Source organism: Tachysurus fulvidraco, chromosome 9 (assembly GCF_022655615.1).
Source record: "Tachysurus fulvidraco isolate hzauxx_2018 chromosome 9, HZAU_PFXX_2.0, whole genome shotgun sequence".
Classification (NCBI taxonomy): domain Eukaryota; kingdom Metazoa; phylum Chordata; class Actinopteri; order Siluriformes; family Bagridae; genus Tachysurus; species Tachysurus fulvidraco.
This window is the reverse complement of record NC_062526.1, coordinates 15,146,854-15,167,387: the sequence shown is the minus strand read 5'-3', so window position 1 is coordinate 15,167,387 and position 20,534 is coordinate 15,146,854. Positions and strand designations below refer to the sequence as shown.

At 38.7% G+C, this 20,534-nt stretch overlaps 1 protein-coding gene across 1 annotated transcript in view; it reads right to left on the bottom strand.

Annotated features, from left to right (window-relative positions):
- The window catches only part of trpm3 (transient receptor potential cation channel, subfamily M, member 3), a 134,677-nt gene extending 133,225 nt beyond the window's left edge, over nucleotides 1–1,452 (bottom strand). Inside the window, exon 1 of the mRNA XM_027141509.2 lies at nucleotides 1,054–1,452. Within this exon, the coding sequence (XP_026997310.2) occupies nucleotides 1,054–1,230 (177 nt within the window). The 5' untranslated portion in view covers nucleotides 1,231–1,452. The remainder of the gene's footprint in view (nucleotides 1–1,053) is intronic.
- Between the last annotated feature and the right edge of the window lie 19,082 nt (nucleotides 1,453–20,534).

The window sequence follows — 20,534 nt, the reverse complement described above, 5'->3', positions numbered from 1 at the left end:
AAAGGCAACAGAAGGCTAGGATGTAAGACAGATGGTCCAGGATGCATGAACCGCTGCAGGGTACGTATGAATGTTCTGTCTGTTAAAACCAAGACCAGAGAGAGAAAGAAAGCAAACAAGTACAATTTTCATAATTATCTATGATAATAAATCCAAAAATGAGAAAAAGAGATGAGGAATATGGTCTTTTTGGTTCTCTCTAATATCAAAAGGCAGCGATTCAGAGCAAAAAAGATTCTCTAATGCTTCTTCCAAAGGGGCCTGTTTGACCCACAGGCAAACCATCTAACAAAATATCTACTCTAAGATATTTGTGCATCATGTGCTACCGGAGGGAAAACTTTGAGTTTGTAGACTGGAGATACTCCGAGGAGGGCCAGTGCTGATGCACTGGTTCAATTGAACACACTTCAAACAAAAGGATAGATTCCAACAAAGAAGCTCTTGGGTGTAGCTGCACCACCCCCCAAGTGCAAGAAAGGTAGTCCATATCTAACCTTATGCAAGTTGTTTTCTTTTAGATTGAAGTTCATAAGATCTTTTGAATACTTGTTGTAAACATACAGACAGTAGGACGCAATAAGAGTGTTGGACTAAAAGAGTCAGGTAGAAACCAGAACATACTGTACACTCACTCCTAAACTCTTCATCAGTATGATGCATCCCACAGTTTAAAAACTTACAGGGGCATTTTTTATTGATTAATTCACAGATTCATCCACATTTATCCACTTTTCATCTGTAGAAAGTCTGAACTCACAGTTGTATTTAAGAAATGTACAAGCTTGCTCAAAGAGCTAGTAAAGAAAGCAAGACTGCATGACAGCAACAGCAAACACTACCAGTAAACCGATCGGCACAGAGACCTTTAGGTGAACCTAGTTAAGCCAACCTAGTCTTTCCTGCACATCCCCTCACACCTTTGCTTCATATGGCAACCCAAACCCTTGTTCTCCACCTTCTCTCCTTTCCTCCCACATCCACTTGCTATCCCCTTGCCAACCCGTGCCAGCCACCTGTCGAGCCACAGACAGATGCCATTCCGGTTCTTACCGCTGCTTGCTGCGCTGCCAGTCCTGACCTCTTGGTGGACCCCTGTCTTGAGCTCAGCCTCTTCCAGGATTCAGAGAAGCGCCCCCTGCTGGTTGGGCGACCTGGACCTTGCGTCTCTTCACGGGTGGTGTTCACCCTAAAGCCCTCTCTTCTCCCTTCCCACTTGCGCTTGGTCATGGCCTTGAATAACGGGCTGTCGTTTGAACCGGAACCTAGAAATTGATTTGAAAAGCAGTTTAACACCTTTAACTGTTGATTTCTCCAAAACTTGGTGTGTTAGAGCATCCTGCTCTCGCTTCTTCTTCCTCTCTTCATTCCTGCTCTTCTTGAGAAAGGGGGGGAAGACGAGATGAGTTTGTCTCCCGCACCCTGTTGCATGTGCCAGTGCTCTCTCGGTTATCGTTTCAGTCAGAGAGAGAGAGAGAGAGAGAGAGAAGGGAGCATGTGAGAGTGTGTGTGTGTGAGAGAGAGAGAGAGAGGGGGAGAGAGGGAGAGCTCTGAAACTGTGTATGTGTGTTTGTAGGCTTACCAGGTAGGTAAATTTCCTCTCGTGTCTGCCTCCCAATGGCTTCAAATTGAGCGGGCAAAGACAATCGCTACGGTTGAGCGAGTCACTCGTGATCCAAGTGCAGCATCCCCCACTCTCTTACCCCACCCTCATTTTCTTTTTCCCTCTTTATCTCTCCCTCTCTCTTCGCCATCTCTGTGTCGCTCCATCGCTTCCGCACTATAGTTCTCAACCCTCTTTTCTCTCAGCCATTTATTTTTTCACATTCAAGGGTCATTCAGAAAAGATGTCAGAGGATTCAGGAGGTAAAATGTTTCATGTTCTAGAAGGTTGCTGTTGTTCTGTTCTTCTTACCGGTCTCCTTTCCTTCCTCCTGTGTCTGTTGCATGTAATCGCTCCAAGAATGCAATTCAACTGTTGACAAAGCCTAGAAAGGCTTTCCCTGCATTAAAAACCACTGGATGCTGCTTGAGTAAAAATAAATAAATAAATAATAAAATCTTAAGCACTTAAGACCCTTTGTTGGGAGTTGCCCTGAACAGAGAATTTTAACCAGGTCTGTCAATGTATTTACTCTTCTGCTGTCATGTTTCAAAGGCAGGTAGGACATTTCATAGGCATCAGGTGTTGTCTCTCAATACCTTGCAGCATTACCTTCTGAAAACAAAGACAATTCAGTCCATTGGGATTGTTTCTGTGGTCACAGATAGCAAAAAGAAGGAGAGGGAGGAGCTTGACAAGGGGTTTTCCTCACCTCTACTCACCTCTTCCTCACCGCTACACACTCATCCAAATTAAAAAAGAGCAAATAAGTATTTGCTGTTCTTTCCTAATGGGGGAAATGGTCAAGAGAAAATGGGCGAGCAATCGTGTAAGCTTATAATGAGTTGAGTAACAAAATCAATGATCATTTAAGTTAGAAAGAATGAAACCACTGGAACTGGACAGACAAGTGTATGTTGAACACATAGATAGAACTTATCTAAATTTAGCTTTGTTAATGTAACTATACAACTCACCAATGACAGGAACTCCTGTACCCCTGCACATTCATGTTTTCACCAATAGATTTTTACTAGATGTAGTTAAATTTCAATCATACCAATGGGATCAGTGTCTCCAAATAGCCATAGTGTAATATATTGCGTCAAGAGCTTTTGTTCAGGTTCACATAAAACAATTGGACTTTAACCCTGACATGGTGATTGGCACCAGATGAGCCGAGCATTTTAGGGGGTTTTTACACCTGGTCACTTCATATGTTTTCTGTGATCCGATAGCTATCCGATCATAAAAAGACCAGGTCTAAATGACCTCCGAAACGGTTTTGAGACGGATATAAATCCGATCGCTCAAACCACTTCAGGAGGTGGTCTGGGACACATTTCAGATGAAACTGGACAGGTGTAAATGCATGTGGTTGTTTAAGCCACATACGTCAGCGCTATACTCCTCCCAAACGGAAGTACGTCACTCGCAGGTGACTCGCGAGTCATGCATCGCTCCAGAAACAAATATGTTTCCCCACCAGTGCTGGCTCCGATCTTTCACCCAGGTGTCTCGTTGGGTCTTAAAATGCACTGCTGCCACCAGCGAAAATGCAGCAAACAGTAAATGCTGTTTTTTGTAGCAACCGCATACACCAAAGCGTGTTCCATTTCAATTACCCCGGAAATGAGGTAAAATATATTTGCATATTGGGCGGGAGTAGAAAGATCGGATCGATATCCAATTTGCCAAAATGCATTTATGCGGCCTAATGTAAATGGAACAGTTTTAACAAATCAGATAGCTATCGGCTCAGAGAAAACACATGAAGTGACCAGGTGTAAAAAGGACCTTAGAAACTGTTTAACTGGGATTTTTACATACATCAATCTTTAAATCTTACACAAAATGGTGAAAAAAATTCAGTGAGCAGCATTTCTGTGGGTTGAAATGTCTAGTTGAAAAGAGAGAGATCAGAGAAGAATTGACAGAGTGCGCTGAGTTGACAGACAGGCTACAAATCAAATTAAAGAGCATTAGGTTCTGGAAAAATATTGGGCAAGGGTTCACAAAAATTGTGACAGTTTAAGATTTTTTGTGTGTGTGTGTGTATTTGCCTCCTAAAATCGCAATAAGAAATATAAATATATATAAATATATATATATACATACATACATATATATGTATATATATGTATGTGTATGTATATATATATATATATATATATATATATATATATATATATATATTCTTCTACTTTTGTTAGGGGTACTTACGTCCTGTTAGGGGTCGCCACAGCGAATCATCTCTTTCCAACTAGCCCTTTGGCCTTCTGCTTGACCTCTTACCCAGCAGCTCCATCTCCAACATCTTTTCACCAATATAAACATCTCCCTCCTCTGCACATCCCTCTCTCATCCTATCTTAATCTAGCCTCTCTGACCTTGTCCCCAAAACAGCCAATGTGATTTTTCCCTCTGATGTGCTCGTTCCTAATCCTGTCCAACCTCATCAATCCTAAAGAGAACCTCAACATCCTCATCTCTGCTACCTCCATCTCTGCCTCATGTCTTTTCCTCACTGCTACAGTCTCTAACCCATACAGCACAGCTGGTCTCACTACTGTCTTGTACACCTTTCCTTTGATTCTTTCTGACACTCTTCACAATCACACAACACTCCTGACACTTTTATCCACCTACTCCAATCTGCCTGTTCTCACCTCCTCACCTCTTTTCCACACTCCCCATCGCACTGGACGGTTGACCCCAAATACTTAAACTCCTGCACCTTCTTGACCTCAGCCCCCAGTAACTTCACTATTCTACAACCCTCCCTCTTGTTTAAAGGCACATACTCTTTCCAGAGCAGACCGCTACCTTTCCAGGTGTTCCATGGATATTCCTCACTGACTTCATCTGTCAGCCTGTCCATCACCATAGTAAACAAGAAGGGACTAAAAGCCAACCCTTGATGTAGCCACACCTCCACCTTGAACTCCTCTGTCTGATCTACAGCACATCTCACTGCTGTTATACTCCTCTCATACATGTCCTGAACTACTCTGACGTACTTCTCTGCCACTCCTGACATCCTAATACATTACCATATCTCCCCTCCTGGCACCCTCTCATAGGCTTTCTCTAAATCCACAAAGATGCAGTGGTACTGATACTCCTTCTGACCATCTCTGTACTTCTCTGTAATTCTCAGAGAAAAAAAATGCTTCCGCTACTCTTTCACATCGCTTCATTGTGTAGCACATCAACTTTATGCCTCTGTAGTTGCTAAAAATCTGTTCACCCTTGTTCTTAAAGATGAGAACACTTCTCATCCATTCCTCAGCCATCTTCTCACTCTCTAAAATCCAGTTGAACAATCTAGACAGAAACTCCACTGATGTGTCTCCTAGACACTTCCACACTTTTACAGGTATGTCATCTGCTCCAACAGCCGTTCTACTCATTATTTCATCTCAGAGCCTTCCTCACCTCATCCATTATATTCTTTGCTATTTCCTGCTTTACAATATTCTCTTCCTTCTGTCTCCCTTTCATTGTCCTTATTCCTTCCATTTTCTCTGCACACTCTCCTCGAGTGTTAGCACCTTTCCATCTTTATCTTTAATCACCCTTATCTGTTGAACATCCCTCCCATCTTTATCTCTCTGTCTTGCTAAAAGTCCTTCCCTTGTGTCTAACCTGGCATACAACTCATTGTATGCTTTCTGTTTGGCCTTTGCCTTGTCCCTCTTCACTCTGTGCTGCGATTCCTTGTAATCCTCTGTATTTTCTTTGGTCCTTTATACATCCCACTTCTTTTTAGCTAGCCTCTTCCTCGGAATGCTGTCTTGTACTTCCCAGTTCCACCACCATATTTTTGTATTTTCTTTTGTCCTTCCATGACACACCTCAGCTTCTGTCTGAATTCCTCACAACATTCTTTCTTTTTCAACTTTCACCACTTGGTCTTCTTTTCTATCTTCCCCTCCTTTCCTGACCACCAGAGACATCTTACATATCACCATCCGATGCTGTCTGGCTACAATCACTCCTACCACCACCTTGCAGTCACTAATCTCTTTCAGATTGCCCCATCTACATAGAAAGTTACTCATTCAGTACCTCCACTTATAAGTAACTCTATGTTTCTCTCTCTCCTGGAAATTGGTGTTAACTACAACCATTTCACTACACAATCTGTCCTTCTACGTTCCTTTCCTTAACACCAAACCTGCCCATCACCTCCTCATCGCCTCTGTTTCCCTCAACAACATGCTTGTTGAAGTCTGCTCCAATCACTACTCTTTCCCATCTGGGAATACTCTCTATCACCTTATCTAATTCACTCCAGAATATCTCTTTCTCCTCTAACTCACAGCCTACCTGTGGAGCATAACCACAGATGACATTCAACATCACTCCTACAATTTTTAACTTCAAATTAATTACTCTGTCTGACACTCACTTCACTCTAAAACATTCTTCACAAACTCCTTTTGGATTACTCCTACCTCATTTCTCTTCCTATTCATACTATAATAAAATTGTATCCCCCTCCAAAACTACCTGTTTTGCTGCCTTTCCACCTGGTCTTCTGCACACACAGTATATCTAAAGTACCTTCCTTCTCCCCATCATGTCCGAAAGCTCTTTACCTTTCCCTGTTATTGTACCAACTTTAAGAGTCTCTATTCTCAGACCTATACTCCTGCCTTTCCTCTTCTCTCTCTGTCTATGAATCCTCTCCTTCCTAGACCAACAGTAGTCCAATTTCCACCGGCACCCAGTAGGTCATTGTTAACCCGGGCATGGACTGATCCCATAAGGAATTCGCATGTTTAAGTTTGGCACATTGAACACCGGATGCCCTTACTGATGCAGCCCTCTCTATTGATCTGGTCATGTGACTGGCATAGAGGTCACTGATTTGCAACCACTGTGGCTATATATATATATATATATATATATATATATATATATATATATATATATATATATATATAGCCACAGTATATATATATATATATATATATATATATATACATATATATATCATACATATATATATCTTTCAGCTCTGCATTTATGAGATTCAATAAGACTCAAAAAGCATCCCCAATAAAGTATTGACTAACACAGCTCTAGCTCTAGGGTGTGTGTGTTTAAAAACTTTGAACATTTGTTTTCTAACCTAAAAAAAAAAAAAGATCTGTGCTGGTAACCTGCTGCTAATCCCTGGATGACAGCCTAATTCATCCCAATGGGAAGCCATTTCACTTAAAAAAAAAGAAAGAAAGAAAGAAAAAACAAAAACATTGGTTGTCAGAGCCAAAAACAAAAGAACAAAATTTTTGAACAGCAGCTAAGCTCCCTGGGGCAAGTTTGGTCATCTGCCATAAAGAAAAATCTACAGTTTAAGAAAAATGTTTAAAAAGCAATTGAAAAGTGTTGCAGTTTTTTTTCCAGCTGGCCAAATCTATTTGCTATATCTTCACTGGCCTTGGCCAAGCAAGATAACTAATGTTAATATGATGTATAAGGATCAGATTCATTTTAAGCCCAACCAATATCAATCAGTATGATTCTTATTTAATAAAATGGAGCTGGCCTGAATATAGTAGGCTGGCATAATAAAAATTGTTGTGCTTACACTGTCCAACTAGAGTATGCTTTCGGATGAGATTTTCACAGACTATCATTCAAACTGGCAAGTGAACAAAATTGTTCAAATAGTGATTCACTGAGAAGTACAAAAAAACAAAACCCAAAACAATTCCCTTCATCCCTTCATCATGATTTCAAGTCATGTTTCTCTGTATGGATAAGAAATACATTTACTTTTGATTCAAAGTCAGTCCTCTCAGGTACAATATCAACATGAAGCTGGTCATTTAAATTCTATGTGTAAGCATCAAGACACTTTTCCTACCTTCATGTCGGTGCCGTGTGATTGAAGAACTCTTCGGCTTTGTGATTTTCTTTTCATCTATCCTGTTCTCTGGTGGACTGAGAAAGAAAATAATACCAACTGATTTTGTTTTTCTTTAAAAATGCCATAGCTATTTGCATAGAAGAACCTAACATGAAACTACAGCGTGTTGAAGCAGAGAAGCAGAAATTCAGAGTTAGATTGAAATATCAAAACCGTTTTGTTCATCGGGAGATTTAAAATATGGGTCTGTGTTACTGTGTTTTTAAATATTTAAATTTTTTTAAATATGGCATTATTTATTACATTAGTTACCGTCAATCAACACTAACATGACTGTTTAATCAATCAAACACTAAATTCAGTAGTAATAGTAGAAGTATGAGGGTTTTCTAGTGTGACAGAGAATTGGAAATAATTTTCTTTCTATCTTATTTTCTTCCTCCCTTCTTCCCTCCATCTCATCCTCTTCCCTTTTTCCTTTCCTTACTTGATTCCTTCCTTCACTCCCATCCTTCACTTTTCCTTTCATTCTTTCCTTCCTTTATTTTCTTCCTTCATTTTCTTTACTTCCTTCCTTCCTTCCTTCCTTCCTGTCTTCCTTCCTTCCATCCTTCCTTCCTTCCAGAAATGATTTAATGCTCACCTTTTGCTTTAATTTTCTTATTTGATGCAGAATGACCTAACCTAACTCTGACCAGATAGTTTTTAAAAATGACTGAGTCATGCCTCTGAGTCACGCAAAGTACAATTAAAAAAAGAAAGTATTAGTTAGAATACTTAGACAGTTCATTTTTAGGGGTGTGTGTGTGTGTGTGGTCATTTTCCACCCACATTACAGACATTTCTAGAATTGTGCTTTAGTGTGCGAATAGTGTGGGTTTTACACCTGGGATTGCTCGATCAACTGATATTCACACCTTCCCATTACTTCTTTTCTCTCTTCACACCTCTCTTCTCTGCTTTCATCACTCAAATTCTCTCTCTCTCTCTCTCTCTCTCTCTCTCTCTCTCTCTCTCTCTCTCTCTCTCTCTCTCTCTCTCTCTCTCTCTCTCTCTCTCTCTCTCTCTCTCTCTCTGCCACATGACCCTCATCTCCACTCTTTTTCCCTTCAGCCCCCTCTCTCATTATATCTCCCCTTTTTTCCGGTCATCTTTCTTCTCTAACTTGACCCACACTTGTTAGATATTCAGTCCTCTATACTGAGCTCATTTATCTGTCAGGACTCAGACAGTCACATGCACCAATTTTTCCAAAGTCCTTAATTGCGGGGTACAAACGGTTCTTTATTCTCTCTGTTTTAGATTCAGTTGCCATTGTGGTGTTAAAGAATGTGTCCTCAATCCCAAGTAAGATTAAGTAAGATTTCCTGATGCGACATATCTTTTTTTAACAGCCCATCTAATTGGCCTGTCCTTTTTGATGAGCGATAAAAAGGTTGGGGCTGCATTTTTAACAGTGAACAGCCATCAATAATTCAGGGGCCGCATCGACGAGTCTGCGTGTTTGCACAAGCCTGTAATGAAACGCTTCACATTGAAAATGAAATTGGACACAGTTGTTTTTATCACTCGTTGCAACAGATTAAGCGTTGATTATTTTTCAGATGGAATTTATAATTATTTTTTCCACATTTTCCACATTAAGAATAATAATTTTAACAAAATGACCCTACAATCAGCAGTTATAGTTGACTGTATTGTATGAGTGGTACCACACAGATTAAAAGTGTTTATATATAACTAAGATGCTATTCATTGACTACTATGTTGGTCATAACACAATTAGGAAATTTTAGCAGATCTTGTTATATAAATGATTGTGTTCTACATTACATCATTTTTATCGACATTAAACAAATGAAATGTAAATATTTTAGACCAAAAATGGAAAAAGGTAAAATATATTCTCCCTTTTTTACATCTTCCTTCAAATTGATGCATAAAACCCTATTCTGATAGACACAAAGATGTCACTTCCAGTGATCTTTCCATTGAGTAGTCATTTGAATCAATTGTTTGAGCTTTCAGAAGACTCCTTGCAATTTTTTCCAAACTGGTTTTCTGATGTGTATTTTTTTTTTAAATGAAGTATTATTTAATTCATCTAATTAATAGCACACCTTGCATGACATTGATCTATTTAAAAAAACAGTGATTAAATTAAAATAATTGATTTACGTGAGTAAGGCATTATGAATTCACATTGGCAGATATAGTTTCTATGTTGTAAGGTTTCTATGTTGTTAGTGTATCTGATTCACACGGTTGAAAGTACAACACTGTGATGGCTCGACAAAAGTCAGTTCACCTAGAAGAGTCGATTCAAAGAGTCGATTAATTCACAAATGACACATCGCTAGTCTCCGAGTCACAAAAAAATGATTACATCAGTAATAAATTATCTTATCTTAAATTAAAATGATCTTACTGATAATTGATTGTCTAATCAAGCCAAATTTGAATGATGTAATTACATATATTTTCGAATAAACACACTCGTTATCATCTTAAATAATTGTAATTAAGTGCCAAAAATTAACAAATTTGAGTGCGAATCCTTTGTAAGAACCATACAACTGATTTAACATCCAAAAGCTTGTGGTATTCAGATTTTCTGATTGCATAATATGAACTGCATAATAATAATGGTGGAGAATTTCACTATTTGGATTTCTGGATTTGTGAGTATAACAAATAGGTTTAGTGAGTTGTCATGGCAACAAAATCATGCCAAGCCCTCTGATTCAGAGACTCTTAGTTCAGTTCCAGGGCCAAAAGTCTTCTTTCTAACCAGTTTGTCCTTTGAGATTCAGTTCTGTTCTTGTGGAAAGGAGACAGAAAAATCACAATTTTGCCACATGATCAATTCTAAAACAATAATATCAGCAATGCAGCTGAAGCAAAATAGTGTGTGAATATCATATTCAGAGAGACTTGCTGTATAACTTAATACCGGGGAAAAGCTGGAAAAATTCTAGTCTTAAATACAGCATTCAGACATAAGAAGCATTACTCAAGTAATTTTGTATCCACTTCCTGATTGACTTTTGGATGCATAATCTGTAACACATAGGAGAAAAATCTGTGTGCATGACAGATGCTCGTAAACATTTTTGACATTTCTAGTCAGGATGCTGACTCACATAAATGCACATCATAAGCAAACCGATTTAGTCCTTTTAGTCATGGAGCTAAAAGGAAAAGTCTGCGGATGGAGTGATTTCTCCTTAGAAGAAGCATATGGTAGAGAAACCCTCTTGCCGAGCTCAGAGCACATTGTCACAGATGGTGGATGAATAACAGCTATCATTTATTTACCACACGCACAACAGGCAAAATGGCGTTGGTAAATCAGCAGGAGCAGATTTTTTTTTTTAAGTCAACATGACACATGACTCATCTGAGACACTTGCATTTCTGTAGTAGCCAACTGCAAACAGCAAAAACGAAAAAATAGTCATAACAGAGGAGATTAGGTTTTCCTTTCTAATAGTCAAATTCAGACCACCTACCAGTATCAGTCCTTTTATTTAGAATCACAGATCTCCTCTTGTGAATTCCAAGAATCCCAGAAAATACCAAGGAGAATGGTAGTAGATTTGGGTTAAGGGCCACAGGTGATGGCCTCAGTGTGGTGTCTCGAAAAAATTTGACGCTTCACGCTGACCCCATGACACTGACAGGTTTCCCTTCAATTCCCATTGACGTCACATCCAACTCCAAAAAAAAAAAAAAAAAAAAACACACAGAAACCAAAGGGGCATATTTAAGAGTGTAGTCTCCTTCTTTTCACCTCCATCACAACTTAAACTGGAGTCGGCCCATTATACAGAGAGCGTGCAGAGAAGGCCGCAAAAGTCGTGGCGGAGACAGAAAGCAAAGAGGAGAGACAGAAAAGGAGGGATGAAGCAAGGAACGTGTGTCACGTGTCATTGGGAGGTGGCACCTGGGCAGCACATGGGCGATTAACACCCAGAGAGGGTGCAGGAGAAGCCGGAGAGGGGGGGATAAGCAGCAACCTCGGTATAGGTTGCTAGGTGAGGGAGCTATAAGCAGTCCTTTTTAGAAGAGGACGGGCTAATGATGTCAAATAAAATAAAGCAAACAGTCGGAGGCTAACAAGTGCTAATTTGGCTTGTGCGATGAATAAATGACGAGTTCCCTGCTGGAGGAGGAGGAGGAGGATAGAGGGAGAGAGAAAGATGGGCCATTGAAACGTGATTTCCAACAAGCTATCTAAGAATTTATTTGTCAAGTTTTAGTCAATTTTGTTAACAAAATACTGAAAAGAATTTCACTCCCGTTAAAACAGTCAACGAATACATGTTTGCTGAGCAAATTTTACTTGTACCTTTGACTTGGATGTCACGTGATGTCAGCGACTTAAGCCTTTAAGAAATCTGACTGATTAAAGAAAGAAAACGTGAACACAACAGATGAAGTGAATTGGTTTATATCAAAGATATAAGATGGCAATTCAGATTTTGGCCATAAAATGATGCAGCATTTGGAATACTAAGATAAAGAACCGATCACTTAAATGAAACTTATTCTCAAAGAAAGTATAACAAGATGCAAACCTCAAGGCTACTACCAGAGAAATGATACGTTTAAGTTTGGTGACCCAGGAAAAGCATCACACAATAACCTCTTCATTTTGCCTGCATATGGGGTTAGATTATGGTGCACTGGGGTAGAGGTCCGAAAACGGGTCTAAAAGTTTCACGTGTGCCTCGGACACGGGTCGGGTCTAATAATGGCGGCATCGGGTAATTTAAAATGAATGTGTTTTTACCGAACGGACCCGAGAAGACCTGAACTACTGTATGTGTGTGCATTGACTCGGGTCCTTTTCCAACCTCTCCTCTTTTTGCCAAGACCGCTTGCGACGTGTGGCTGGCGACGTGTGGCTGGCGACGTGTGGCTGGCGACGTGTGGCTGGCGACGTGTGGCTGGCGACGTGTGGCTGGCGACGTGTGGCTGGCGACGTGTGGCTGGCGACGTGTGGCTGGCGACGTGTGGCTGGCGACGTGTGGCTGGCGACGTGTGGCTGGCGACGTGTGGCTGGCGGTAAGACCTGTCAATCAATTTTGAATCCACGCTGTAGCGGTTACTTTAGTGTAGAGTTATGCAACATTCGGTTCCAGTCGGGTTAAAAAAAATTGCCGTCGGGTCGGACTCGGGTCTAATTTTTTTGGGTTTGTCTCGGGTCGGGTTTTTCTTTAAAAAAAAAAATAAAATATGCACGTCGGGTTAGGGTAAAAAGTGATTCAGGTTACTTCGGGTCGGGTACATTTCTTTAGACCCAAGAAGACCTCTACACTGGGGCTCGCCTCCTCTATCGTATAACATCTCCCAGCCAAGGAAGGTGAAGATGAACACATGCTTTCTCTAAGACATGTGAAGCCAACCAACCACATCTTTTTAATCTGCTTTTTAATAGTGTGTAACACACTGAGGAAAGTGCTCTCTGCCATCTTCCAAATACATGAGCTCACAGATCCATACGATTGATTAGTGCTGATAGATAGAGAGGGTAGAGTGTGTGTACCATGCGTCACAATCACCTTCCATTAGTGGTTAGACTTGTAGCTTGAGAAGAAACATCTGGGAAACCAAATATCTAGTCTGTTTAGGTACATTTGCAAACCGGTCTCTCTCACATCTCTCACATTCTCATCCTTTTCATTTTCCTGCTTCGTCAGCCATAGTGTAGCTCTAAAAAAAATAATAAATAAATAAAATTTTTTCTTATTATTACAATACTAATATGTATTTTAAAAGCTTTTACTTCTCTAATGTGCCATTACACATTTTAGACGATAGATGGCGGCCCTGCTACCGTGGATAAATTACAAAACCGGGCATGCGCAATTCATTAGTCAATTGACGCTTTCTTGAAGAAAACGAAATCTGGTCACTGATCCACAGGTATAAATAACATATGAGTTTTTTTGTGTTGTTTTCACGCTGATGGAAATGGTCAGGGACGTGTTGGGTTCGTTGGTAAAGGTTTGCACAAGCAATTGATAAATGTATGTGAGGAAGCATGTTTTAGAAGAAAGTGTGTCAAAAATAATACTGTTATAAAAAGTGATAACGAATAATAATTTAGTTATCTTTACTTTCTGGGTTAATCGGTATGTGTCCATTTATGAATCCATTTGTGTCATCTGTAGAAGAAAGTTGAGAAGTATATAAGCAAGTAAGAAAAAAATGTGTGCAATTCACTAGTAAATGTGCTGCTGGTTAAATAAGAGCTGTGTGGAAATAGGTGCTGGTCTAGAGATCCCCATGGTCTGTGAGCTGTTGGCGCCAATGCCTCGATCATCTGCTTGATGACTTGTCCACCTCCATCTTTAACCATCCTGGTCAGTCACCATAGTGACATTTCCCAACAAATAAATATGGTTTACCCTTCTCTGCCAGGTATTGAAAGAACACACACACACACGTAATACATTATCAGTTCCAACTCAACACCAGTCAAATCTACCACTGTTAATACAGCTGGAGTCTCACCAGAGTGTCAGGCCATCCTATAGCATTTCCATTCCGGTAGTAAGGTATACCGCTTTCTTTCCATGCAGAGTCTTATCTTCATGGTGGCCAAATCTCCGACAGTGTTACAAGAAGAAGGGTTTAGTGAATTCGAGGTCATCTGAACCATAACCGAAACAGACCAAAAAAATTGGATGATTTGTTTGATAACCTAAAAGATAAATGCTGAAATTGAAAGTGTCCAGATAGACCCTAAAGTGTTCTAAAGCAAAAGAAGCCACAAATCGTAGAGGCTTGAGCTTTAGAGTCATGGGTTATTTTAATTATATGTAATTAAAAGATATATGGATCACATGGCCACTTTACAAGGGTATGGACATGACTACCAGCTTGCCCTGGCTTTAAATGAATGACAAAGATTAGTTCTTTATCAGCCACAAGGTGCAAAATTTGTGTAATTGTTTATTGATCTAGGACACACACACACAAAAAAAAAACACACACACTGGGTGAGAAAACCTATAGTTTCTACACTGGCAAGCTTGAGTTCTTTGGCAATAAAGCAAACAATCTGTGGTAAATTTATACATGGCTAATGCTTTATATTAGCTACTCATTGTTGCACTTGTATATAACACTAAAGCTTTATTATACAATGGATGCTACCTAAAACAAATCTGTACCTTCTGACCAATCAAATTTGTGAATTCAAAAGTGTTGTGATATCACATTGTTTACTTTTAATATTTTAGCTGCTGTAAAACAATCCAGACACAGTGAACAGCTTTTAGGTTTTTTTTTTTTGTAGGACACCAATTCCTAATCATTAAAGCTCAGAAAAATCATTATAATTCCAAGATGTCTAATTTTTATCTAATTAAAATATAGTGATGTACAATGGAAGTCAGGTACAATACCAGCTGGACTTCATTTTATTAAAAAAAATGTGTTTACTGTGATATCATTTCCAACATGGTTCTTTCCCAAAGCATTTTGAAGATGCCAACCAGAGTGAGACTGGTGCTGATTGTATATAGTGATATCCATAATTAGATGACTCGGATACATTAGCGATGCGAGATGAAATGAATCAAGAGGAGCAGAGTGAAAGCGAGTGAGCTGAAGGCCCTAAATGATGCTGAAATCCAATCAACACTGGGCGAGAGTATTTTTCTAACCACCTAAAAAAATGTGGAACCCATGAACAACAAATGGCTCCATGGCAACAGGCAATGAAATGCATCATCTATATGCCTCATCGTTGAGCACACTAGCAACAATTATTTTATGTATGTATTTATTTTTAATAAACCCAGCTTCAGTTTAGAGAATCACCCGGTCATGTGATGGATGCAGGTTAGTGTGAACGTGATGAGTCATGCCTGATGAGAGCCTGGCACCAGGCCCATCTTCAACTGGGTCTGTATTTCCAGCTGGTATTGTGGTTCTGGCTCATAGTGCAACCATAATTGGAAAAGATCCTTACTGGGGAGAAGGAAAAGGGTTGCTAGAGTTTCTTAGAGTTCTTTCTAGGTTTACATCGCACTTTAACAGTTGTACTGTTAAAAACTTTTAAAAAGTTATACAGTATGTATACTATAAACCCATATAACACACATTCACATGACTTTGAGAGCTTTACCACCATGAAATTTTATTTCTATAGTTTTGTTCTGTACCTGGTGTGAAACCTGACACTCAAGCATCATGAGAGTTGGCTGCTGTGCAGAAAAATAGCCCTGTTCTTGTTAGTTATAACAGTCAGAGACTTTTGTGTACAAATGCCCTTTAAAATACATACAGAAGCAAAATGTAAGATGGTGTTAGTTTTGTATTTTTATTTATTTATGTTCCTGCATTTTAGAGAATATATATATACACACACACAATATAAAACTGTAGATGGAATAAAGTAATTTTTTGACATGGATGGACTTAAAACTTCACTTACTGTCCAATTAATTTGCTCAATAAACCGGTAGAATAGATATTGGTAGAATATTTTAGTATGACAGTTGCACTTAGGTTCTTTGTAGATTTTTTTGTAAGTAAATTAAAAAAAGAGATATTCCAAAAAGCACACAGTTTTTTCCATCATAAGTTGAGGAGTAAGTGAGGGTGAAAAAACAATGAGGTAAAAGTGCTGGTACAACATTGTTAGTGAGCAACCATAGTTGGTTTCTACATTCTAACATTGCAATCAAGCAATCAGGTCTGTGCTGAACTCAGAGTTACGATGACCCATTAGTTCCTCAGGAGCTCTCGGTTGAACTATTATAAACTGTTGTATAAAGGACGTTATTTACATTTACACTATTTACTATAGAGTTTCACCCGAATGAGGATGGGTTCCCTTCTGTGCCTGGTTCCTCTCAAGGTTTCTTCCTCATATCGTCTCAGGGAGTTTTTCCTTGCCGCCGTCGCCTCCGGCTTGCTCATTAGGGATAGGGATAGAAATATAGTATTTTAAATTATAAGTTAATATTTTTTTATTCATTTTAAAGTTTAATTGTATATATTAAGTAACTTATTATTATTATTATTATTATTATTATTATTATTATTATTATTTCTTTTTTTCTCTTTCTCTTCTGTTTCCATACTTCCGTAAAGCTGCTTTAAGACAATGGGAATTGTTAAAAGTGCTATACAAATAAATTGAACTAACTATACATTGTAATTAAATTCACAACTGGTGTGTTTTGACCTGCTATGGACCATTGTTTTCCATATATAGGATTTAACTAAGAAAATAAAAACAAAGGTTGATTGTCTGTATCTAAACACCTTAAAACTTCTGACCCACATCTAGATGTTTCTTCTGCCCAGGTTATATCTATAGCTTTATAGCAGGATCACTGTACAATTGTTTAGACAACATCAATCTTAAATTCTTGATTCTGTTTGGTCTGAAAGTTGAATCTGACTGTAGTCCCAGCTGTAAGACCACAGACCACAGTTAGTTATTAATGCACTCTTTCTAATTTGTTGTCAGTTCTATAGCAACAACTTACACAGGGACTTATTTTGCATATAAATGGATTAATTTTTTTGTAATTAACTGTAGTTTTTTATATGACCCATGCTTGTTTTTCTTTCTTTCTTTCTTTCTTTCTTTCTTTCTTTCTTTCTTTCTTTCTTTCTTTCTTTCTTTCTTTCTTTTTCTTGGCATTATGCTCTAACTTCATGGGAAGGCTCTGAATAATAAACCTGTCCTTCTCATCTTTATTTTTAGTCTAAGATCAACACGAGCTGATCGTGATCTCTTTAAAATAAATGACTATTATTTACTATTGTTATAGTATCATTGAAGCTTGAAATGAGAACGTAAACAAATGCTAAATTCTTGGCCTGTCAAATTGATTGTGATTTGTTTATCTGTGTTTTCAGTTATATATTTTTAAACTTTTAAAGAAATACTGTAAGTAGGTTAGGGGAAAATCCCCTTTAGCTTGTGCCACTTGAAGTGAATCAGGAATCTCCTGCACACACAGACTCTGAGACCTTCAGTGGGATAATTCAGATTTATTTTTGCAGGATTAACTGAGTAGTTTGTGTTTTATTAAATCCTTGGCTGACATTAGAGTGGCGGCATTTACATTACCCCACCAAGTGCCAGGGCCATGGGAGGTCGTCACCATGGCAGCACCCCCCTATTGCTGCTTTCTGGGCTGCTTAATTATTCACAACCCCATGCCTGAGCTATGCGGGAACATCCTTGACTGCTGCAACACACACACACACACACACACACACACACACACACACACACACACACACACACACACAAGCACAAAGTCAGCCATATTCCCCGGCATAATAGAACAAACAGACTTAACAAGCTTCCTAATAACCCTGATGTTTGCATGTATGCAAAAATGTGGGGTCTAAAATTTGAGTGGAAGATAAGCAAACATGGCATATTCCAATTTTAAAGCCATATTTCAGAAATAACTGAAATGTCTCTTTAACCCAAAATAGGTGATCAGCTAAGATGTGTTGAGTATCAAAAGGTGCCGTCTGTGTTCCTCAGGAAACATGATGCTAACATGCAATGCAGGTTTATAGCCTCCAGTATTGCATTTACATCTGAAACTCATCTGTGTGCCATTTTAACAAAGTTAAAAAAAAAAAGCTGTTTACTCTCCTAGTTCATTACTAAACCTATGTCAAAAGCTTGTACAGTGAAAATTTTGTACTAAAATTGCACACATCAAACTTTAGTGCTCATTTTATTAAGAAGTGAAGCCATTTAAAGAAATGGTAATGTTGGTGATGTACATTCACAATTTGCAGTGATTAATGTGATTACAGGCCTGTTCATGCATCAATACACTACTGATATATTAGAATCCTGTTAGACGTCGATCGACGAGTGCTCTTCATCTCATTTTCGATATAATTAGTTTTAAAACGATCCATGTTCTATTGTATTTGAGTTTTTTAGATATGAATAAAAAAACGTTTGGGTGGGTGGGTTGACTTAAGCTGGCCCTTAAACCGTCCAAGTACAAGTAAGGTATATATGCTAGTGAACCAGCATTAATGTATCCAATGTTAGAGATTTAAGCACTTATGTACGTCGCTCTGGATAAGGGCGTCTGCCAAATACTGTAAATGTAAATAAACATAATAGTACAAGACTAGTATCGTCTTGGAAGATGTTTTGGCGCATTTTACAATGCCACTGTTTTTATATACCTCATGCCTCCACTTACATTATTTCGACTTCAGGTATTTGCGAAAAATTTTGACTAATGTCAGTTTATGCAACTTATCATTGGTATGGCAAAACATAATAATATAGTGAATAAACTCATTTAAGAAGCTTACAAATGTAAAAATATTGACTTATTTACATGATGTTCAGCACCCGTAGTTCCAGTGTCCCGCCCCATGGTGGCGGTGGATGGCTTATTCAGACTTTTTGCGTAGGTGTTATTTGCAGGGTCTCGTTTGTGATGAATTTGTGACTACATGCGTAAAGGCACTGCATGATGTAGTAGTGTGTAGTAGAACAGTATGTGGTTTAGGACATGCCGTGTACAGCAATGCTAATCAAGTTTGGCACGACTTAAAACCTTTCACCTGACAACAAAGTTAATTTGGCCATAATCCCTGAAAGGCACAGTGTGCTTTTTGCTTTAATATAGGTTCCTGTAGAGCTTTGAGTTAAGCCTTAATTACAGTGAAAAAAAGCATGCTGGGAAATGAAACACTACTTCTGTTTTATCAGAATAGTGACTGTGCTTCGTAGAAAATTAAAAAAAGAATGCTTTTGCTTTTTATGCTTTATAAACATTATTTGATGTAGTTTCAACAAAAGCCTACGTTTATCTGTAACCCACAGGATATCTGTCAAAAATAAAGCCTGATTGACACTTTTTAAATAAAGGTTCATTTGAACATTTCTGTACTTGGTGTGTGTGTGTGTGTGTGTGTGTGTGTGTGTGTGTGTGTGTGTGTGTGTGTGTGTGTGTGTGTGTGTGTGTGTGTGTGTGTGTGGGTGGGTGGGTGGGTGGGTGTGTGTTCATGCGCCAATCACAAGTGTCCAATTTCCACAACACCACAACACACTTCATTTGCACTTCAGCTGCAATTATGCCAGGTGCTATGCAGTGGTATTACCCATAATGAGGGTATTACCCATAAGAGGGCCACTGCTTTATTTATTGCAACTGAAATCCTAAAAAGAAAAAGCTTTAGAACGATAGAATCACGTCCTATTTTGTCAGTATGCATCATGGTGATCGTCAATAGAGCTAGTAACAGTGTTTTATGATCAGAGCCAATGCTGTTAATATTCAAGACAGTTTTACTCTAGAAGTTGTTAACTGTTGCAAAATTGGAAAACAGGCAAGAAAAAATCTAACCGTTTTCATAAGGATTAAAGCATTTTGGGGGCATAATCAGTGATGAGGTGGTGTGACGTGGGTAACTTTTCAGTCCCAGTAGCGTGCTTTATTTCACCTCACATTCAAACTCCAAATTCTCTTATCAAAGAATGACACCATACTCAAAACTAACATTTATATTTCTAATTAATGTTATGGAGTCTCTGTAAAACAGCTTAATTCCTGATATCACTTGTGTTATATTATAGTGTAAAATTCCCCTTCTCCTTTCTACGCAACACAGGCGACAAGTTAAGACCAAATCGATCTGTCCCTGTTCGGCCAATCAGATGTTAGAACTCAACAGCATTGTGGTTAAACACGTTAATGTTACTGTATATTAGTTTTCCATAACAGAATAAAGGTCGTAGAAATTCTCACTAAATCGGACATCAGTGTTAAATGGAGTGCACAAACCATTGTCCTGTTCCCTTTCTAGGGCACTAGAAGTAAAACATAAAGGATGTAGTATTCAGCTCACATGTAGGGTAATGTAGCTGTCAAAGGACACCATCAGCAGGCGAAATGTAAGCAACGAGGCCTGATGGAGGCGCAGAGGGCCAGCTGTCAGAATCCATTCAGGAATTAATAAATCAAATTAATAACTCGCTCTGTAGTCTACTCACACGTGGCAGGTAATACAGAAGGATAATTT